This window comes from Haliotis asinina, chromosome 9 (assembly GCF_037392515.1).
Source record: "Haliotis asinina isolate JCU_RB_2024 chromosome 9, JCU_Hal_asi_v2, whole genome shotgun sequence".
Taxonomy (NCBI): domain Eukaryota; kingdom Metazoa; phylum Mollusca; class Gastropoda; order Lepetellida; family Haliotidae; genus Haliotis; species Haliotis asinina.
This window is the reverse complement of record NC_090288.1, coordinates 1,689,721-1,713,766: the sequence shown is the minus strand read 5'-3', so window position 1 is coordinate 1,713,766 and position 24,046 is coordinate 1,689,721. Positions and strand designations below refer to the sequence as shown.

The 24,046-nt window shown below is 40.7% G+C and overlaps 1 protein-coding gene across 4 annotated transcripts in view; it reads left to right on the top strand.

Annotated features, from left to right (window-relative positions):
• LOC137296532 (inositol 1,4,5-trisphosphate-gated calcium channel ITPR1-like) overlaps nucleotides 1-24,046 on the top strand; it is a 158,682-nt gene that overhangs the window by 86,987 nt on the left and 47,649 nt on the right. For 3 of the 4 annotated variants that reach the window (XM_067828336.1, XM_067828335.1, XM_067828337.1), the window contains 14 exons: nucleotides 3,341-3,485; nucleotides 5,180-5,318; nucleotides 5,604-5,737; nucleotides 6,765-6,852; nucleotides 10,673-10,724; nucleotides 11,128-11,293; nucleotides 12,750-12,902; nucleotides 13,642-13,701; nucleotides 15,448-15,534; nucleotides 18,959-19,105; nucleotides 19,731-19,856; nucleotides 20,568-20,768; nucleotides 20,954-21,205; nucleotides 21,735-21,860. In XM_067828336.1, coding sequence (XP_067684437.1) covers nucleotides 3,341-3,485; nucleotides 5,180-5,318; nucleotides 5,604-5,737; nucleotides 6,765-6,852; nucleotides 10,673-10,724; nucleotides 11,128-11,293; nucleotides 12,750-12,902; nucleotides 13,642-13,701; nucleotides 15,448-15,534; nucleotides 18,959-19,105; nucleotides 19,731-19,856; nucleotides 20,568-20,768; nucleotides 20,954-21,205; nucleotides 21,735-21,860 — 1,876 coding nt within the window. Of the gene's footprint in view, nucleotides 1-376; nucleotides 404-3,340; nucleotides 3,486-5,179; nucleotides 5,319-5,603; nucleotides 5,738-6,764; nucleotides 6,853-10,672; nucleotides 10,725-11,127; nucleotides 11,294-12,749; nucleotides 12,903-13,641; nucleotides 13,702-15,447; nucleotides 15,535-18,958; nucleotides 19,106-19,730; nucleotides 19,857-20,567; nucleotides 20,769-20,953; nucleotides 21,206-21,734; nucleotides 21,861-24,046 lie in introns of all 4 variants that reach the window. The other variant, XM_067828332.1, reaches the window with a different exon arrangement.

Genomic DNA, 24,046 nt, shown 5'->3' with positions numbered 1-24,046 from the left:
CGTTGACTCCATAGTTGATGATGCATTCTGGGACAGGGATACTCGAGTATGATTCTCCATACATATAGCTTGATCCTTGAATTTGAAAACCATTGATTATGTAGTGATTGTTGTAACTTCTTTACTTGAAATCTTCAGGAAACTCTTGTGTTTCTGAATAGCTTTTGTCATATAACTTTTTGATAATGTCTAGAAGTTTTGCTGAGAGGTGAGCAGGTAATTTGGGGGAAGAGAAGGTGGTAACCGGTTGCTGGAGTTATCATTTCCTGCGCAAGAACGGAGCTCCATGTTACACTGACTAAAGCAACCTGTTGTCATCTTGCCTATGTAAACAACACTGTTGCCATGGTAACTCATTTACTGTGTACTCTTGCAGCTATAATGGGAGTCAGCAAACGGAAACGTAGGTGCTCCCAGGTTGCCATGCCATCCAAACATTTGGTGGCATCTGTGTTATTCAAGTCATCTGCTTGCTGTTCCAACATTTCCCATTGCAAAAGTTGACAATCATCCTGCTTAAGTCTGTGTAGGAAGCTGCGTGATATCAAAATAAGATAATTTGATATGATTTTCAGTTTCTTAAGAGACTAAACATGTCAGTAAAAACATTCAGTGTCCCCATCAGCCAGTTACATACTTATTGAATATTTAACATAGACATGCGTATGACCATCGCGAAAGGCTGTAGATTTGTCTTGTGATATTTCTGTCTTCTCCATGATGACAAGCGCTGACATTATGATGTCAGATTAATGTAAGCAGCTTTCTGCATCAGATCATCAGTCTTCTAACTCATCAGGAATGTTGCCTATACTTGTGTTATTTGTAAGACTTCGGAAAATTGACATGGTTTTCTCATTGTTTCTGATTTGGCTTTGAGTTGCGACCATTGAGCATCTGCTGTGTTAGTAGATAGGCTGGTGTAGATAAGAATCAGCACATAAATGATGCCGAGAACAGCGTTGATGGGTGTGGCCAACACTCTTTGTTTCACTGTGTTCTCCATGTGTAGATGTAGCCACATTTTGAGCATGTCTTTGTTCAGGTAGAGTTTTGTCTTCAAGACTGGAATCCGTTTATTTCATCAGCTTTGTTAAATTGTCCATTATATTTCCACATGGCATGTAGATTAAAATTCATTTTTTTTATATCAGTTGATCATATTTCTCCACATATAGGCAACATGATAGTATCCTTACATGATGATTTGAGAGCAAGTTATACTTAAGAAAATATGGCAAGGTATTTGTCATTATTTATGTATAGCCTGTAGATCTTTTAAGATACTGAGTGTAAAGTTCCTTAAAGGACTTACTTCTGAGAGCAATGTAATGAAATTCTCACAGGGTCCATCTTAAGCTGAACATTTTCTTGCATGTTATCTTCATCATTTAAAACCCAAGCATGCAGACCTTGCAGTGGTTTGACCAATCAGAGGCCTACCAACAATATACTTCTTGCAGTGTTACCCCGAGTGATATGAGCCATATAACACTGGCTAGATAAGGCTTTTCTTTGTTTCCCCTGAGCAGATGACTTTAAACACAGTGTATACCTAAGCCCCCTCTCCGCTCCCTTTTAGCCCCTGTAACAATCCCTTACTAATTCTCAACTCCTCAACTCCAGTTTCAGGGGATAATGTAGTCACAAGATCTGATTCATTCATTCTAAGTTGTCTACAAGCTGTGTGATACCTCTCTAACCTGTCACTTTCTGTCTTCATATATAAGTACTGTTCTGTCGGATTCTACATACATTCTTCATGATACATTTACACCTTTCAAGAGCACCATGTGCTCATTGTCTTTCTGGAGTATTTTGTTTTGGTAAATTGGCTGTTATTATAAATCCTTAATAATTCATGTGAATGGATAAGATATTTGGGAAAATGAGGATTATTTATGCATGTTTGAAATTGGTCTTCACCACTTATTCCAGTTGGGTAAGAGTTGCTTCTTGCTTTCACTCCCTGAAAGTAACACACTAAATGTATAACGATTCTTAAAAGACTCTTCTGGGTTTAATGTTTGATTTCATGAGACTAAGATATGAAGATTTGAAGTATTGTTTTCAACTGTGCAGAACAAATGTAGGACTCCATTCTTTGTGTAGAACTCTCTAAATGGAGGATATAGGGTGAGTTTGTGATAAATATCTATATTGAACAAAACATATAAGGTATCATGAATGTTTTTGGAGATAGTTTGACGTTCATTCTTCACAATGGAAAATGTTCCGCAAAGTATTCATGATTCCTTCTGTGTTCAACATACAGTCTCAGCATGTTGCAATATGTAATGAAACAACATACACCCCATGATAAAGTCTGAGACACCAAATGAGAAACTATGTTTTAATCTCTCTGTCGCTCTGTTCTCATCTTGAATATGTCTCAATGCTGAGAGTATTTTATGATTTAATCTCTCTTAAACTAGGTTAGATGAAATTCTTTAATTGTTTTTCTATATAATATGAAAAATCAATCCAAGTGGAGCGAATCCTCCTTATATAGACTAACATTAGAAAATGGCTGTTAGTTTATTATCCATCAGGATAGATCATAAATCAATTGCGACATAAAGGCAAACTTCACAACCTTACACAGTTGTTTCACAAGTTAACAGCTACACAAAGCTACTGCAGTTATGATATGTGCTCAATGTTTTGATCCTGTGTGTGTGACGAACAAGAGGGCTGTGTGAATAAAGTTGATTGAAAATTGAGCAAGGATTGATAATTTGTTGTTAATATGTAAGTTGTGTGTAGGGAAACAGCTTCCCAACCTAGGTTTGTCTTCAACCAAGAGACTGTCCTAGACTCCCACTGTCAGTTCAAAAAAGTTTACCCTGTGCGCAATGTAGTTTCAAACTGGCCTTGTGTATCCCGAGTGTTAGATTCCCTCTGCAGTTTAGATCAGATGTATGTTCCACCTTCCATTCCTGTTTATCTGTTGGGATAGGATTAGGTTATTTCACCCCATGTAACCAGCTTCCTCAGAAATAAGATAATGTTTGGACAGACTACAAACTACACACAAATGTTTTGTGAGTTACATAGAGTAGATGTGTTTTTGTCCGTGAATCACCTGGACAGATATTGCAGTAAAAGAAAAGGTGTTTGTATGAAACTCTGCATCTTTGAAGAACAAGCTTCTCTTTTACTCATTGTCATAATTAGCTATCTCGTCAGTATAATTAGCCACAAGTTAGGCTTTTGTTTGAATAATTTCCAGTAAAGTTTGAGTAGATTGAATTGGTAATGTATAGCAGCAAGTATATGTGTTGGTGTCTGCAGACAGGGTGTTGAGTCAGGGTGTTCACTTGAGTCTGTATTCCTCCAGCTATGAGTCCGCAGTGAGCAAAGTCCCGGAGAAGGAGAGAGTCAAACACAAGTTTGCTCAAACCATCAGTTTCGTTGAGGACTACCTCTGCAACGTTGTCAACCGTGCCTGGACGGAACCTGAGCAGAACAAACTCACCTATGAGGTGAGATGTTGCAGTAATTGCAGACATGGTCTATGCTGAAAACATCAGGTTGCAGAGCAATTTCTTTGTGATATGTATTTTATCTTGTAACAAGAGACTAACAAATCCAAGTAGGTGGTCACCTCAGGTAACCTTTGAGACTGACTAATCAGAACACAGCTTACCAAATCGTGAATGTTAACATTCACACATACCTTTTGAACTTCTACCTTGGAAAGGTTTGCACCTGAACAATTCCGAATCCGAATACTATTTTCCATACAATCGCGACCAGGTAATACACATGGAGCATGCTACAGTACTGTCAGCAGTGAGTAAACAGTCGCTGAAAATACCATTTTTGTTAGTATTCAAGGATTTCAACTTGCAGAAATATTAGCTAATTGTTAGCATGTCATCAGAAAGCCATAGGCGTATATACTGCAGGTGACTGTGGAATTTTGCAAGTCCCACCTAACCCTAAACAGTAGCTGTTGTTATCCCCCTGGCTTGGGAAATAGTCGACGCCTCGTCCTCCGTCCATCCGTCCGTCCGTAATCATTTTGTTTCCGGAGCATAACTCAGAAACCGTTTAATATTTTTAGACCAAACTTGATAGATATAATGATCTCAACCTATAGTTGTGCCTTTTGCTATTTACATAGTTTTGGCATTTTTATTTTTTCGGTTTTTCCATGGAACATTTTGGTGTTAGTCTAATGTTGGGGTAGGCTTCGTTTCCGGAGCAGAACTCAAAAATCATTCAATATTTTTCTGCAAAACTTTGTAGATATGTGTGGCAGACCCCAGAGTGGTGCCTTTTGGTATTTACAGGTTTTTGTGATTTATTATTTTCTCAGTTTACATGGAAATGTTTCAGACTCAAAAACCGTTCAATGTGTTTCTGCAAAAAAAATCAGAAGCTGCAATGGGGCCTTTTGCTACTTACAGGTTTTTCTGATTTCTTAGTGTCTCGGTTTCCATGGAAGCGTTTTGTTCTCAAAAGTGAGAGGTGTGTTTCATTTCCGGAGCAGAACTCAAAAAACATCTAAATATCTGTCAGTGTTATTTATTATTTTCTTGTTCTCCTTGGAAACGTTTTGACTTACTCTCAAAAGTGAGAGGTGTGTTTTGTTTCCGGAGCAGAACTCAAAAATGTCTTAATGTCTGTCAGTGTTACTTGGTAGATATGTGTGGCAGACCCCGAAGTGGTGCCTTTTGCTATTTACAGGTTTTTATGATGTATTATTTTCTTGGTTCCATGAACACGTTGCTGACTTCGTTTCCGGAGCACAACTCGAAAACCATTTCATATCTTTCAAAAGACCTTGGCAGATATATGAGACAGATCTTGAAATGGGGACTTTTTCTGATGTCATTTATATTTTTCATGAATTCCATGGAAACGATTCAGACTTGGTCTAAAAACACAATAAGTAACTGTCAGATGATTTGTCCTTTCAAATATGTGAGGGCTGGGGGGGGATATGTCATCTTCTGATCATTCTTGTTTGATTGATTGAATCTGTTTGGCCTTCTCACTTGTGATTGGACGGTCATAGCTCGCTCAATGGTTACCTGACGCAACCTCCTATTAGGGTTTATTAGACTCAGTAAAGGAGTGTAATAAATAATACTGAGACTAAGTTTGCTAGCTTGTCAGCTGTCTAGACCAGATTATACAGGTTGAATGTAACTATTTTGTTCTATTACAGGTAGTCAACCTGGCTCGTCAGCTCATCTACTTCGGCTTCTACACATTCAGCGACCTGCTGCGACTTACCAAGACGTTGCTGAGCATCTTGGACTGTGTGCCAGAGACCAACCACCTTGCCCTCACCCCTGTCAGTGAATGTGAGTAACTGTCAACAAAGCATGTAACAATCGCTGCTTCTACAACATAGTCATACAATACTGCTGTCATTGTTTAATATTATTGAGGCCAATGGTTCCCCAGTCAACTCTGATGCTTCTGTTTGCTTCCTGTCCTGGACTGTGTTTCTTATGTTTTTCACCCAAATGGTCAAGATTCAAGAGGTGTGTAAAGTGCATGTTAATTCTCTGCCAAAGTAAAGTGACAGTATTGAACCCAACTCTGTCACTTGTTTCATTCTTTGTTTGAACCTTCCTTGTGTCCAGCAGCTGAAGAAAGCCTGGAGATGAGTCTTTCCGCCATCGGTGAGGCACTGACAAAACAGAAGAAGAAGAGGGAGGCTGACGAAGAAGACACCATTGTCATGGATACTAAACTTAAAATTATTGAAATCCTCAAGGTAGGCAAGTCCCTGAAATATAAGGTTCCCAGTAAGCTTTGAATTATTTCCTACTTCTGTCTCAGTGAGGATTCCTTGAAAGAATGGGTCTCGGTACCTCAAGCTTGTCCCCCTGTGGGTTCTGAGATCGACTAGGTCACCAGTGCCCTGTTCTTGTCTCCCTGGGAACAAAGATGACCCCAGTACATGGTGCTTGTTTCCCTGGAAATTCTGGGGAAGAAGTAGACCTCCAGTACCTGGTGCTTGTCTCCCTGGAGATTCTGGGGATGAAGTGACCCCCCAGTACCTTGTTCTAGTCTCCCTGGCGATAAAGACAACCCCAGGATCTGGTGCTTGTTTCCCTGGAGATTCTGGGGATGAAGTGACCCCCAGTACCTTCTTGTCTCCCTAGGGACAAAGAGGACCCCAGTATCTGGTGCTTGTCTCCCTGGAGATTCTGGGGATGGAGTGACTCCCAGTGTCTTGTGTTGGTCTCCTTGGGGAATGAGGCTGCCGTACAACCATGCTTTCCTCCCCATGGAGATTCCAGAGAAGAATATGTCCCAAGTATTCCATTCTTGTCTCGTAAGAGCAGCTAAACACATTGTAATGCCCTCGAGGATCTGGATGTAGACTGCAGACCACATTATGCGTTTACATTGTTGTAAACACCACACATTCATTTGTACACCAGTTCTGTGTATTCTAAGTTAAAAAATATTAGCACAGTTTCTGTCATTTATCAGGTAATGTAAAGCACGCTTGTCTGTTATTGTCAGCCGTTTTTGTATTCGCACACTTTGTTTGCATATTTGTATTCCCGTCAAGTTCTGCCTGATTAATGAGGAGACTAGGGCTTAGTGGTTACCGGTAGTATGTTCACTCACCACTGATGAACTCCTTGCTTTCATTCCCCATGTGTTTGGTAAGTCCAGGGTTTTGACAGGGCTGAGAAAATGCTGCAAGTGCCAAAACCACCCGGTCTCACACAGTCACTGTATGTTCCGAAGTATCAGATGTTTAGTTGTTTTTGTACCTTTTGTTTCAGTTTATTTTAGACGTGCGTCTAGATTACCGCATCACTTGCCTCCTGTCTATATTTAAACGAGAGCATGATGAGCCCAGTCATGCAGAAAGTAGGTTGAGGATTCAGTTCCACTTCTGCCACACCCATCTACATCCTGGGCTGTTCAGCTGCTGTCTCCTCCCAGCTGTTCTACCTGTAGTCTGAAGAAACTTGGCCCTTCAGATGCCTTTTTGTACCATTACTTGCTCCTCATGGGTCTCATTCAAGTCATGTTTTGCTTGAAAGAAATTCACTGTGTCTAAAATGAAGCCTATTACTTTGAATCTGTAAGGCGTCAAAATGAAATAGTTGGGAGATATGTTATCCTGAACAGTTGAGTATGTCCAAACTTGGGTTTGCCCAGCTATTTCTCTGCTGGTTACTAACATGTCCTCATCCTTCATATAAACATGATCGTCTCACATGCTGGGAACTAATCCTTGTAACTGTCCACCTCCATTTCACCACATTCTGGTTGATAACACATGTAACAGTCAATTTTCGTGAAATCGCTGTCTCATATTTTCAATTTGTTGTTCATCTCTTTGAGATTTGAAATTTTATTTATTGACAAACAGAGCAAGTTCTGGAGTAATGACTGAAGCAGCACTGCTGTGTTAATGTACCCCTGTTAACTTTAGGTAGATGTCAGCCCTCTTTTATTTGTACTGAAATTTTCTCACCTATGAGGTATGGTGAAGTTGCCTTTGGAACTCTTCTGAATTACATTGTGTGATTGACACATTCTTATTGAGAAGTTATTTCAAAACAATTTGATCAAATCTACTGTGGACTGTTACAGGTGAATAATATATATTCAACACCTGTAGACTCAGGCTTGTTTTGTTGCATTCTCTCTGCATGTGCTGTTAGTGTAGTGTGTGTTGGGCTATGGGTAGAGTGTTGTTTGTGGTCAGCTCTGTACAACCTTTATCTTACAATGGTAACATGGTACAATCTTAACGCCAACTCAGTATGTGGCCAGTGAGTCTGTATGTGTATTGTCATAGTGTTCCATGGAGGTTTTTTTGTAGTCCTGATATCTTGAGCAACTTCTGACCTCCTCATCATTGCTTCATCCACAGTACTGACACATACATTTGTGCATGCTTTCCTTGCTTCCTACAGCTTTGTTTTGATATATTATAATTGATTTGCTTTGATTGCACATGTCTGCATTGTCATCCTCCGTCCACTCACCCTCACTCAGGGATGTGTGTACTGCTATTGAAGATTCCCATACCACATTCACATTCAGGGGATGACAGGATGACAATCAAGTTAAGGTCTGTAGGTTCGATGGTATCCCACTGCTTCTGACAATCCCTTAAAGTGATGTGCAGATTCCTTCTCAAGGATGGGATTCCCTTTGTAGACATTTCAATGCTTGTGAATATTCCTTCTGAAGCTGGGGATTGTCATGGCTGGTTTGGACTCCCCTCCTGATGGAGGGGATTTCCCTGGATGCTACGGTGTCCACTGCTTATTGGGATTCCTGCTAACGGAGGGGATTACCTTGGTTGGCCAGCCCTAAGGGTAACATGCCCACATACTTCACTCAGGTTCAATGTAAGAAGACTACCCAGAGTTCTTTTTATTTTTTGAAAAGAAGAAGTATCTTTAAAATCACAGTCAAATGTTTGATTAAAGAGTTGCTACTATAAGACTTATCCCTTGACCTCAGGAAACTGAGTGATATTGGGTAAATGAAGATAAATTACATTCATGATGTTTGACATTGATTTTCTAGTCTGTTATCCCAGATGCTCCAACTAATTATGCCTCCATATGAATTAGGTGTGTACAGTCGAGACCATACCACTGTGTTGCAGTAGGTGTTGAGGTTTCTGAAGTTGTATATGAGTCAGTTTCTTGTTTTGGTGTTACAGTCCAGTAGTTAGTGTGCTTGATCATCACACCAGAACCTAGGTTTGATTAACTTTATGACCACAACGTTTGATGTCTCGGTGATGTGGCTGAAAGATGGCTGACTGTGCAGTGGTTATGACATGAGGTAGTCCAGCTGCAAGTGTGTCTCCTCCTCACTCATAGAATAGGAGTTTGCTTCCCCACAGAGGGAGAGGTGTGATGTGCCCTAACATGATGCTGGAAGAATGCTGTTGTACAAACCTGACCCATGTTCACTCATGCCATTACTTACTGCTTCTTAACTCTATGTGTGCTGATTAACCCTCTCTATTGCAGTATCTCATGCATGTCCGACTCGACTACCGTATAGCCTGGATACTGTCTAAGTTCAAATCTCAAATACAGCCGCAGTTGAAAAGTGAAAATCAGTCGAGTTCTAGCATATTTATAAGTATGTCATGACTCTTGACTGCCCAGTAGATGTTTGTTGTCTGGGTGATGAGGTGTTGCTATGGCCACCAATGAAACATAGTTAAACATATCTCTTCAACCTTCAGAACAGGAAGTGGTAGCAAAAATCATATGGTAAAAACATCCTCTCTATCAGCTAGCATTTTGGTCCACCTACACTACCCGTGGATCTGTGCAACCATAATTATCTGCCCTTGAATTGTCATCCACATTTTACAAACCAGTCAAACATTGACTTTAAGGGATGGGAGGAAACCTGTTTTTCCCGGGGCACCAAAGTCACTGAAAGTTGTAAAATTATATTGTCATGTTCAAAGCAGTTATTTGGACTGTCATCACCATGTCTGTCTGTTTTTTAATACTAATTTCTCACAAACTTACTGGCAAACAAGCATAAGTTGGACCAATGCAGAGAATGGATTTCCAAGAGGTAAGCGGTGTATTGTAATGAGCAACTCCATTTGGTTTGTGAAAGGGAGATTGTGATTCCGTTCATAGCTGCAGACGCCTTGCTCATAACACTCTCGCATAATCACATTTGATCATGGATCCCTTTGCTAACCGTGGCAAGCACCAGTGGGCAGCACTCACACATGCCAGTAACGGGTTAACTTATCCTTGTTTGCCAGTACTCTTAATCAGTGGGTCTGGATGCCATGTAGCTGATATTGGTAACCTGTGATCAAACCTGGTTTATAACTTGCACTGTGATTCATATATTACACCCTGTAGCGTAGCAAAGTAAATTGGCTTTTGAAATCAAGGGTGTTTGACTTGAGAACGTGATAACCACAGGAATTCATCCAGGGGTCAGTGTAGGTCATCAAGATGTCAGCCTTGGTGACACAGCTGATGAAGATATTTTCCAAACTATTTGTAAAACTACATCTCTATGTAAATCCCAAGGAATATAATTATTATGTGCCTACAGATTGACAGATTTGGCCGTCGACACCTCATCAATATTGTATCCCAAGTCAGTAGATGTTACTTTGTACGAGGGGAGGAATGAATGCCTCTTTCTGTGGAAACATGTTGTTGTGTTGTTCATGTTGAATGTTTCTTTTGATAGTGAAGTGAGGCATGTTTATTTAAATCCCATTTATGCTTGTTTTGTGAGAACATGACTTTACTTAGCATATGTTTTATCCCAGTGCTTGTTTGAACCTCCTGATATGCATGATATCCTATCCCATCACCAACCCAGTTGTTTTCATCTGGTAAATGTCGACTTACACTCACATGAGCTGAATAAATGCCCTTTGTATAAACTTTTTAAATGTCAACCAGCAATCAGCAAATGACAAAAAATTAAATTTTTAATTCTTGTTGCCATGCCATAGTAAGTAAACTGTACTTAGAGTAAATGTTAAATGTCTTTGTGAATATTTTATTGGATATTTAGTTTTATCGGAAGGTTGTAACTCCCATCACCTAGCAATAGAATAACAGTCAAGATACTCAGTTGTTTGGGGTGTCAGTGGTGTTGATGAAGGTATGATGTCTGTATTGTGTGTACATCAACTTACGGTGTTTCTACATAATAACAGAGTTGGACCTGGAGAGCATTGCCAACAGTGCAGAGGACATCTTTGGTGGCAGGTGAGTCTGTGTTCTTCGAGGAGGCATTGTCACCATCATTTGAGAAGCATTATGTATTTTTTTTTAATTCTATTTTATTTAATTTTAATTTATTTTATTTATTTAACATTTGTCTGTCTCGGGGGAATTTGTGTGACAGACTTGTCACTTTGTAGAGTTGCTTCCCTTGGATATGCAGCGCTGTGAGCATACTATTTGCCTGAATGTGACAGCCATATAAGCAGACTGTTACTATTGCTATCAGGATCATATAAAGTGGGTTTCCACTCCCAGACTCACCTTGAATATAGATATTGTTTTATGAGCATCATTCACAGGCCGTGAACATCTACAGCCTCCACTGAGCTAGGTTGGTTGCAACTCAAATACTGTTCCAACCCATCTCACTCTGGCTGTGTTTCAGTGAGGACACGGCTGAGCTGGACCTGGATGGCCACAGTGGGAAGATGTTCCTCCGTGTGCTGCTCAACCTCGTCATGCACAACTACCCCTCCCTCGTCTCAGGCTCCCTTCAACTCCTGTTCCGCCATTTCAGTCAGAGGCAGGAAGTCCTACAGACATTTAAACAGGTGAAACTTGCTGCACTTGTGACACTTGCTATAATAGTGAAATACATTGCCATGGCTAGACATGCCATAATACTTGGGTGGTGTCTTCCTATCAGACTTATAGTATTCCCAGAAATTATTGAGAATCATGTTGCGTCATGTAACTCATTACGTTTATTAACTTCTGGCGTTTTACTTACATAAACATGTAAAAACATCATCCTTTTACAGTCTCAGTCTTGTTTTAGTCCTTTGTTAGACCTCCTCGCTCAGCAATGCATGCCTGAATACGCCTAGGCACACTACCCATCAAAGTTTGTAGGTAATCGTGTGACAGGGTATCCCAATATTGGACCACCTCGGCCTTCATATCTTCAATATTTCTCAGTCCCTTTTGGTTTATTCTGTCCTTCATGACTCCCCACACATTCTCAATTGGGTTTAGGTCTGGGCTGTAACTGGGCCAGTCTAAAACTTGAACATTTTCGCCCGACAACCACTGTTTTGTGTAGCGCGCAGTGTGTTTTGGGTCATTATCATGCTGGAAAATCCAATCATCTTCATACAATGTTTGTGCTGTCGGAAGAAGGTGACCATTTAGAATGTCAACGTATCTTTCTTTTGTCAAGTTTCCCGTGAAAACACACAATGGCGTCACTCTGCGAGCCGATATGCCACCCCACATGTGAAACTTTGGGCTATGTTTTGGTTGCTGGTAGATAGGTTTGACAGTATCTTTGGTCCAAATTTTCACACAATTAGGGAAAAGCCAAACAGAACTTTCATGCGAAAAGAAAACATTATCCCAATCTTGATTTTCATGAGCCCGACACCAGTTTAAACGTTTTTCCTTTTGTGCATCTTTCATCAACGGCGAGGGAATTCCACGTTTTTTCACCCAATTAAGTCTCTGTAATTCCTGCCTAACTGTTTCATGATACCTGAGGACTTCCTCTGCTAATCATTTCATTTCTGATGGTCTCAACACTTTTCAATTTGCCCTTACTCACAATCTGCCCAAGTCTTCGGCGATCCACAACACTGAATTTCCTAGGCCGACCTGCCCCTGCTTTGTGCTCTATCCCGGTTTATGTTTGAATATTGTTCAAGGTTCTGTATACTGTAGACAGAGGAATACCATGTCTACAAGCTAACACTTAAGCATCAGCCTCACCCCTTTCAAAATCATCTAGAATGAGCTTTCTTTTCTCTCTTGCTGTAAATTCTGCCATGTCAACACAGGAAGCCGTCTGCTCAGACAAGGGAGATAACTCTTGACGTAATGAGCTGCCTTCTAAGCCTTCAAGAGTTGTCTCCCTTATTTAGTATGCTTAGTGCATAGTGAAAGCCCTTTTTCCAATCTTAGCATCATTAGAAAAAAAACCAAAGATTTTCTCAATAATTTCTGGGAACACTGTACTTAATGATCCAACATTGTGTCCGTCTAAGTCCATGATCCAGCCATGTTTTGTTGCAGGTACAACTGTTGGTTACACCGAGTGATGTGGAGAACTACCGTCAAATCAAGTCAGATCTGGACAATCTTCGCCTGATGGTGGAGAAGTCTGAGTTATGGGTGTACAAGAGTAAGCCAGGCTCTGAGGGCAAGAAGAAGAAAAAGGATGGAGAGGTATGTAAGTGGGGGAACACAATGCCAGTTATAGAAATGATGGACCATTTATCACTGAAACTTCTTATCTACTGCAATAAAGACGTTGTCTATTCATTAGAAGTATTCCTTTTCATCATACCAGCTTCTAAATACCACTTAAGCAAGACATGTTTTAGTAACTGAAGTTATTATTATTCAACAAAATATTATGCTTATGTAAATGTTTGTTTCAAATTCTTTGTAGCAGGAGATATATAGTTAAGATCAAGAGTATTCAACTCTTGTTGTCTTCCTTCTTGGTCAACCCGTGAATGTCCCGGGGTAGAATGGGCCTTCAGCAACCCATGCTTGCCAAAAAAGGCGACTACGCTTGTTGTAAGAGGTGACTAACGGAATCGGGTGGTCAGGCTCACTGACTTGGTTGACACATGTCATCAGTTGCCAATTGAACAAATCGATGCTTATGTTGTTGATCACTGGATTGTGTGGTCCAGAGTCGATTATTTACAGACCACCGCCATATAGCTGGAATATTGCTGAGTGTGGCGTAAAACTTGAATCACTCACTCACTCACTCACTCACTCCTTCTGGGTCATAAAAAGTCTCCGCTAATTGGTGTACAGGATAGGCTTATTGTGGGTTTGATTTCCAAACTCCATGGTTATGAAGTCTCTTAACATACAAATGTGTTCAGCCTCATTGTTTAGCATCTTGTCTGGAATCAGGTTACACTGACACTGTGATGTCATGTTTCAGGGTGGGAAGGAAAAGGGAGAAGGTGATAGCAAGAAGAAGCCGAAGGCTGCATCACAGTGGGTGAGTGAGTACCACACTCCGGCACCAGCAGTCTGGATATGTGGCAGTGTGATGATAATCTCAACATTGTGTCTCAGCATGCAGCTCTGTAGATTTATGGACTTCTGCTCTTGTAGGATGATTTTATAAAGCGTGAAGGAATAGTGTTTACATCGCAGTCAAGATTTTTTCCCCTATATAACATCATAGGGACATATTGAACCGTACTCTTGAACCATCCTGTACTAATACAGAATGGCAGGAATGGCGACAGGTAAAAGTTATTTCAACTGAAAATCAGCCAGGGATCTAGGGGCCGCAGGCCCCGAACAATGTCCAGAATTGATTGATTTGCATTCAAATCGACAGATTCACATAATATTGCCATCCATGGTATAGTTGTGCCTATTGCTATTTCCAGATTTGTGGCATTTATATTGTTTTTGTTTTTCCATGGAACATTTTGGTGTTAGTCTTATGGTGGGGTGGGCTTCGTTCCCGGCGCAGAACTCAAAATCCGTTCAATATTTTTGTGCAAAACTTGGTAGATATATCAGTCTGAACCTATAGTGGTGCCTCTTGGTATTTACAGGTTCTTGTGATTTATTAATTTCTTGGTCTCCATGGAAATGTTTCAGACATAGTCTCAAAAGTGAGAGGTGTGTTTCGTCTCCGGAGCAGAACTCAAAAACTAATATTTGTCAGTGTTACTTGGTAGATATGTGTGGCAGACCCCAAAGTGGTGCCTTTTGCTAGGTTTTTACAGGTTTTTGTGATTTATCATGTTGTTGGTTTCCATGGAAACATTTCGGACTTAGTCTCAAAATAGAGGTATGGGCTTCGTTTTCGGAGCAGAACTAAAAACCTTTCAATATATTTTTTGTAAATATATCAATCAGAACCTAAAGTGATGCCATTTGCTATTTCCAGGTTTAAGTGTTTTATCATTTTCTCGGTTTCCATGGAAATGTCTTTGAATGTCTCAAAAGTGAGAGGTGTGTTTTGTTTCTGGAGCAGAACTCAAAAACTTCTTAATATCTGTCAGTGTTACTTGGTAGATATGTGTGGCAGACCCCAAAGTGGTGCCTTTTGCTATTTACAGGTTTTTATGATGTATTATTTACTTGGTTCCATGAACACGTTGCTGACTTCGTTTCCGGAGCACAACTCAAAAACCATTTCATATCTTTCAAAAAATCTTGGCAGATATATGACACGGATCTTGAAATGGTGACTTTTTCTGATTACAGATATATGACATTTATATTTTTCGTGAATTCCATGGAAACAATTCAGACTTGGTCTAAAAACACAATAAGTAACTGTCAGATTATTTGTCCTTTCAAATATGTGAGGCTCGGGGGGATATGTCATCTTCTGATTACTCGTGTATAGTTTTAATAATCTTTAATCCTCACAATGACACAAGAGCCTGTGACTTGGTTGATACAAGTCATTCTATCCCAATTGTGAAGATTGATCCTCTTGCTTTTGGTCACTGATTTGTTTGCTCAAGGCTCGATTATTTACAGACAGCCTCCATAATGCTGAACATATTGCTGAGTATGGCATTATACACCATACCAACCTACCTATTATAGTTTAAACTCTAATAAATTTACTTCGTAAGACACATGATGATGATGATGATGATGATGATGATGATGATGATGATGATGATGATGATGATGATGATGATGATATTACTGTTGCAGGACACACTAGTGTTCTATTTGTCTGTAGTAATCCTGCTGTTTGTGTCTTCAGACTGCAGACCAGGGATCTGCTATTGACCTTGAACTTGGCCCACCGATTGACAACCTTGGTACCAAGAACTACAAGGCCATCAAAGCTGTAAGTGAAGCTTTTTGTTGGGCTAGCATCCAAGAGTTTATCTACATGTTAGTATGATAAGACTTATTTAGACACTGGCAGATACACCTTAAGTCTTCGTTGTTGGAGGTGAGTAATAAATTCAGGCCCACCTTTCACAAAGCACTAAGGTGACTGTAAGTCACTAACAGTACAATGTTAAGAAGTAATCTCAATAAAATGTTAAGAATGGGAGTTAAAGTTAACCTTAGCAAATATTGCTTCATAAAAGCAGCTCCAGATTTTTAAATTCTTCTCAAGATTCAAGTAACGCTACACAAATAAGAACTATATACTCCAGTGTTAAGAACATACTTTTGATGACTTAGATGACATGACAGATTGACAGATTTCGAGAAGAAAATGTAGAAGAAATGTGTTCTCTTGTGAGACAAACAACATTGTTAATACAAGGGAATGTATAACAAGGAATGTATAACAAGGAATGTATAACAAGGAATGTATAACAAGGAATGTATAACAAGGAATGAGCAACAGGGGCAAGTTATGGTTTTCAGCTTTTCTATAATGGAGGACAAATCTTTTCAGAGTATAATCATAATCCTTTATTTAGGAACTTCTATAATATGGTTACAGAGAAGGTTTTCATAAGGTTAAAACACATGTATTCCATGATGTAATATACAAACTGACATCAGTTATTTTCTTACCCTTTTGTGTATCATGTCAAGTGCCATTCCTAGTGTGACCCATGAAGGTCCTGGTTAGAACTGACCTCCAGGAACCCATGCTTGTTGTAAAAGGCGACTTATGAGATTGGGTGGTCGGTCTCGCTGACTCGGTTGACATGTCATTGGTTCCCAATTGTGCCGATGCTAATGATGTTGATCACTGGATTGTCTTGTCCAGACTCAATTATTTACAGACTGCTGCCATACAGCTGGAATATTGCTGAGTGTGGTGTAAAGCTAAACTCACTCACTCTCACTCACTCACTTACTCACTAAAGTGCGTCATGATGTATTTGTTTGCGACTGTCAGCTCAGTGTCTCGCCGTGGTTGCTCGACACACATCTGTACTGCCAAGTAAGGTTTGCTGTGGGATGAAGACAGTGTGTTATCATCTCACACAATCTGCATCATGTTCAGTATGTCAGTCTAAGTTACCTGTACCAAATTACAAGTATCCAAGGATCCTTGAAATCCTCTAGATGATTGAGTTTCACCATTTACGTAATGACAAGGACTGCTTGAATCCCTGCTTAATTTCAAACACTTCTAACATCTGTCTGAAAGACTTGTCCCTTTACCACATATGGACTATTATCAGCTGTGTTCCTAGACTCAATTAATATTGCTACGTTGAGGATTGGGGCTAGAGTCACAGGATTAGATGTATTCATGACATTGGGTGTAGACTGCAGGCCAGGCCACATTGCCTGGAAGTTAGGGATGAAGGTCAAGGTGAAGGTCATCAAACAGGAAGTGGGTGAGCTAACTCACATCATTCTGCAGGTGATACCATCTTACTGGGACTATGCTCATGTTCTCCACCACTGGTTTGTGTGTTCTTTGTGTGCAGCTGAAATATTGCTGACTTCAGCAGAAATTATCAAACAAGTTGTAAGGTGAAACCTCCTATACATTCCTCTCCTATCAAATGAAATGTCCCTTTCTCTGATATCTCTTTGACTGGTTATTTGCTTAGACCTGATCCAAAGACAGTGAGTAAAGGTTTAGGCCTGATCCAAAGACAGTGAGTAAAGGTTTAGGCCTGATACAAGGACAATGAGTAAAGCTTTAGGCCTACTCAAGGACAATGAGTAGAGCTTTAGGCCTACTCAAGGACAATGAGTAGAGCTTTAGGCCTACTCAAGGACAATGAGTAGAGCTTTAGGCCTACTCAAGGACAATGAGTAGAGCTTCAGGCCAGATATAAAAATAATGAGTAAAGGTTTAGCCCTGATAAAACGACAATGAGTAAAGGTTTGGACAGCACTATTATTCCTGACTGGCAGGTGACAGTGAATAGTGATGTACTTGGAGCTGTGCTGTGGTGAAAGCTATATCTGCACCACCCTGATGTTCAAGGCTTTCTCTCCTGTCTTCAGTTTGGTGTTTTTCTTTTCTTTCATTTTTCTTAATTTTCTCAATGTTTCACTTTTACATTTTGTTACATTTACATGTTTTGTGTGTGTGTCTTTTGTTTTTATTATTCTCATTCAGTTTTCACTAAATCATCCTTGCACTTTAACTTTAGCTCTAAGTTTCAAGACATGTTCGTATGATCCATCACTTTGACATAACCAATGTTTAATTTCCTTTCTGGGTGAAGCCTTGTTTTCATTATTCCTAAAAGTGCCTTACTTAGAAATATGACTTTGATGTTTTTTTCAGCTGTCCATTTTTCTGCCGACAGAGACATGTTATTTGAATGTGTTTCAGTATCATAAACATCATCTGCTAGGAACATAATGTGTGTATTGTATGATGACAGCCATTGGCAGTGCATCTAAGATTCTACTGATCACAAATACTGACACATTGGGTTGAGTCCTTCTTGACAGGTTGTTTGTTAAGGCAATAAGCAGAGAGCTGCTACAATTGATCATACCTGTTGTATTCTGTGTGTCCACACTGGAGGTACCCAGGGGTGGTAACTTACTGAAAGGAGTGTATACAGTGGATATTTAAGAGGTTAGTTGCTAACTGAAGTCTGGGTTTGAATCCCTACAGCATCCTGCCTTGTTTGACCGTATGAACAACCCATGTGATTCATGAAAAGCCTTTGCTTGTTATCTTCTGTGCATGCCAGTCACACAAGCCAGTACTCTATATATTTTAATTAAACTTCATTCAACAGTCCTGTTACACAAACCTGTGTATGTTCTTTTGACTACGAAGTGTTTCCATACTGCTGACTTAGCTGCTGTATTGTGTTTAATTTCAAAATTTTGCTGTCTGCTTTGCCAATTTGGTAAGATGGTAACTCTACATCTGCCTTATATCAGAGAAAAATGCTGTTGCTTACAGGAAATAGAGATTAATACCAGTCGGGGGTAGGACTGTTTTTTTTTCATGTTACCATTATTTAGAGAATGAATTACAACAATGGTTTTGATGGTTGATACAACTATTCTTGAAGGGAATCGATACTTGATGCAACTATTGATGCTTTAGATCATCATTTCACCTATCAATAAAGTGCTATCTGGGGCTCACAGTCGTGATTAATCACCGATTCAATCCATCGTTACTCCCTTACTGACTGTGCTCTACAACAATAACCTTACATTGCTCAACAACAATAACCTGACAGTGCTCTACAATAACAACTATGTTCCTTATGTCCTTGTGTTTATACCAAACAGCACATGTACAAGCGGTAAGTATGTCACAGCACCTGTACCAGGTAAATGTGTCACCACCTGTGTTATGCCTCCAGGTGTTGCTGAGACTCACCAGACTCTGCATCCAGGAGCTCCCCGATTCCGTCATCTCCAAGAAGCCACGCAAACATGAACAGCGTCTTCTTCGCAACATGGGTGCCCACTCGGTGGTGTTGGAGCTGTTACAAATACCATATGATAAAGTAAGTGTGGATTGAATGATGCCTTGAGTGGTCTAGTGTGGTTTAGTGAGGGATCCAATACTGGTCTGGATTTACTAGTCTGTACATTACACAGAATGAGCTGTTCTTTGTATATCAAAATCGATCAATGCTAATGTTTGTATGGTGCCGATATCCTGTTCAACTGCTCAAAGGTGCTTTGTTTTCCGTCATCATTACGTCCATCACAATGGCACATCATATTTTCAATCTGAACTCCCTGGAGAGTATGCAGAGCTCTTGCTGCCTACTAGGTGCACCGAATCAATGTAGCTTTCCCATCCTTACCTATAATATTGAAGGAGCTGTTTGTGGTCTAAATAAGTCTGTAACAAATCAATATAATACAGTGAGCTGTATCATTTGTAAGCAAGTGTCTGTATAATTGTGTATGTACACATGGATGCAAGTTTTTGTATGCTTGTGTATGAGTGCCCGTGTGTTTGTGAAAGCATCTATGCTTGTGTATGCCAGTATGTTTTTATGCAAATACCTATAATCTTCTTATGATTGCCTCTATGATTGTGTGTGAGTGCCTTCATGATTGTGTGTGAGTGTCTCCATGATTGTGTATGCCTGTATGTATATTTGCGCCGGTGTATTGCAGACGGAAGACATACGTATGCAGGAGATCATGAAGCTGGCTCATGAGTTCCTCCAGGCCTTCTGTCTGGGTAACCAGCCCAACCAGGCCCTGTTGTACCAGTCTCTTGACCTCTTCCTCACTCCAGGGGTGAGTACATCACACATGCATGCAAAACATGCACACACAGACATGCACATGCTCACATACACACAACACACACATTATAAATAGAGGCATTTCAATCACCAGCATGACATCACCAATCTCTGAAGCTCTTCCTCAATACATAACACACATATTAAACAACACAACACACACACACACATCACACACACAGCACACACACACATTGTCCTCAACCCACAGCACAAGATACACACAACACACACATCTCACACACAACACACAAACCACATACAGGCCCCCCTAAGTAATTGAAGGAATTACAGCAAATTTGAATTTCAACACGGGTGGTCAAAGATGGATAAGTATGAAAATGTAATAGTAGGAACTAAAAACAAATCTCACCGAGACGGGTGCTTCTTCCAACGACGCCATGTTTTGCTGCGTGAGTTTCCGCTCGCGACCGAAAAATCTCCGAAAATGGCCGATCGTGTTTCCAGTATTACCAACATTGCTTCCGATAGGGCCGATGTGTTTCTGGTATTACCGCTAAATTACAGATATCGCTGCAATTGTTTCGCGAGTGGACTGCGTTTGTTTACATTTGAGATGCAATTCCTTCAAATTTGCTGTAATTCCTTCAATTACTTAGGGGGGCCTGACATACAGACACACCCTTCATCAACAGATATCAGTACCAGGAATGTTTGTGCCAATCGTGTAACTCTGTTACAGTTGCTAGAGGCGCAGACAACTCGCAGCATCTTCCTTGACAACACCCACCTGTGCAACGAGATCAAGGATCGAGTGGTGCAGCACTTTGTGCGGTGTATCGAGACCCACGGGCGGCACGTACATTACATCAAGTTCCTGCAAACGATCGTGAAGGCAGAGAACCAGTACATCAGACGCTGTCAGGAGATGGTCATGGCAGAGGTGGGTCCATCATGATGATGATACTGGCGGAAAGTTGTGGGAATTTCTTGTTGCTCTCATGCTACTTTACTATCTGTGCTGTCCGAGTTCTCTGCACATCCACAGCCAGTACTTCCTCTACACTGTCTACACTCCCTATGTCCCTATATAAACTACACTCTCATCAATGTTCCACAACGTTGCAGCTTGTCAACGTGGGAGAGGAAGTGCTCCTGTTCTACAATGACCGAGCCTCGTTTGAAGAACTGATCCGCCTGATGCAGTCTGAGCGCGATCGAGCAGACGAGAACAGTCAGCTGATGTATCACATCAACCTAGTCCAGCTGCTGGCACTGTGCACTGAGGGCAAGAATGTCTACACCGAGATCAAGTGCCACTCTCTCCTCCCACTGGACGACATCGTCCGTGTTGTCACACAGCCCGACTGTATCCCTGAGGTAACTCGTTTCATTCATCCACTGATCGACCCCATGTTAAATGTGTACAGAGTAAGGTAAACTACTACCTGACTGATTCTTAAGTGTCTGAAGGTCGGTTGGGTAGGCAAGTGGTCAGAGTATTCACTTGTCATGTCAAAGTCACAGGTTCAATTCTTCCCGTGGGTACAATGCGTGAAGCTCATTTCTCGTGTCCCCAGCCTAGATATTGCTGGAATATTGCTAATAGTGGTTTGAAACTAAACTCACTCTCTCACTTATTCACTGAAATGACTGAAGCACTGAAACACACACTTTGGCAGAGTCATTGCAAAAATCCTTGTTAAAAATCCATTGACCATTAACAATATATGGAGTTTAGTTGAAGACAATATTGGTTCTATATTGCCTGTGTTAGTAACATTGTGACTGTCGACAAGGTATTGGTACAAGAAATAATGATGATGTAACCAGAGGGCCCATTGATTTGGGTTTTGTTTAGAGTACCTTATAGTTGAGACAGCGTGTGACAGCCTCGTGACTGTTGCAGGTGAAGGCAGCATACATCAACTTCCTGAACCACTGCTATGTCGACACAGAAGTTGAGATGAAGGAGGTGTACAACAGCAAGCACATGTGGACACTCTTCGAGAACTTCCTCATCGACATGGGCATTGTGAGTAGTCCCCATCATACCAATAACGTCTGTCTCCCTGCTGACTGAGGTGAGGGTGGTGACTGGAGTTTTGGTCAGAGTTTTTTTTCCAGAATTTCTTCAGCCACATGGATACAGTGTGATAAGCCCATTCTTCATCTCCATTTCCGCAATGTGGTTGCTACGATGTAGAAGTGTGGCTAAACCTAGTTGGCTGAAAACCCTAACTTGTCTATTGTACAAATGGAGTTTAGATGGCTATAACCGTTATGTTTTTTACACTGACTCATGCTTATTATGCTGATCTCCTCACTCTATGTGAAGAGAGTGGAACACTTGAAATCCTTTGATTATCACTTCTAACTGAAGCGGATGTACAGTACACTCACCCACCACAAGCTTCCCTTTCCTGCCAATACGATCACATGGTCTGTCATGCTTGTCACTTTCGCCCAGTGAGGACGGTTGAAGGCACTTTTGGTCCTGATACAGTGTTAAGTTTTGCTTATGTTTCGGTCCTGTAATCTAAATTGTGTTGTATTGGCTTTGGGATTGTATTTATTATCATCATGATGTAAAATTATGGTTGAATTTATTTCTTTCCATGTGTTTCACACACATTTCCCTCATCTTTGACTTGGTTTTAGTTGATGAAATCTCGCTCCCAGTGTAAAACTATGGCTGTTGGCGCATATAGTATATCTTTCATGCAAACCTATTTATTCTTCCACTGTTTGCTGTGAACTTTGTAAGAATTTGTCTGATTCAGAATTGCATTATATTTATGTACTCTTCAAAGGCTTGCTAAGGACAACCAATGTAGGCTCCCACAACATATCAGTTGATTCAGTGTCTAGTAACTATATGTTGATAACAGCTGACATTCATGATTTTGATGATCAGCCAGATGTAATAAGTTTTCAACTACTAGATCTGCACTGAAACTACACTCCACCGCTTCCATGAAGATCTTCAGTGATGAGATCGTCACTCCCAAAGAACGTCACATTTATGAAGACCCTCCACTACTACTTCCTGAGGTACAGCTCATCAGCAGTCATAATCAACGTTCAGCTTCTAGGCCTCCATCAAGTACGTTGACAACAACGTCACTACCTTCAGAGAGTCTGCTTTCCATGAAGACATCTACAACGTCTACACTCAACACATCAATCGCCGCTGCTTGCACCGTAGTCAGTGGACACCAGCTTCTTCATGCAACAGTTCACCACTCATATGATGAACCAGATGGATGACCATTTGGAAGAGGAACGGAAATGCTGGTCACCAGCCACAACTACAGTCGCCCTACATGACACTGCGCTAGGTCCATCAGATAAAGATTATGTATCATATGCATACTCCCATTCACAGAAATCATCGCCGTTGGCTTTATCATCGTGTCGCAGTGTGGATGATGCTCCTTCCTTAGACTCACTGAGTTTCACTTCCACACACAGCCTTTCAAGAGAGGCATCAGTTCAAGGATGGGAAGCTCATCTTTATGATTAACAAGTGGCACGGCTTTGGTCACTTGATGAACAGTCCTGCTATGTCAACGAACTGGAGCTCATGGCAGTAGTCCTAGCTATTACACATTCGGAAAGGATCACAAATCAACATTAGGAGCATTAAAATTCATTCATCTAATAGACTCCCTGGCAGTCTCAGAGCAGACCGTCACCATATAGCTGGAATATTGCTGAGTGTGGCGTAAATCTCAACTAACTCACTCACTCACTCATTCAGATCATTCAGAGACGTCACATACCGAGAGTAAAGAATGTGGCAGTTTCACCATATGATCTCCAAGATAGTCTTTCGATTGACTTGCTTGCCACATTCAACAACCAGTTATTACTATTAATATTTTACTAAGAGTGTATTGAGCCAATGTCTGCTTGCTTTCTTTGCCTATTTTTTCCCCGTTGATCATTGGATGTCCATCACAATGGCACATCATATTTTCAACTCCCTGGGGATCATACATCTCTTGCTGCCCACTAGGCAGGTCAAGTTATTGTGGCTTTCCCATCTTCACAAGGTACCCAGATTCATGTCTGGATCCACTGTCATGGACTTGAGATGCTCCAGCAAACTCTTGGGAGAATCTATGCATAGCCACCACCAGCGCTTCTGACATAACTCGTACAATTGAAGCCAACATCCACACTACTTGTGGTCCCTCCCTACTGGCTGGTTCAAAG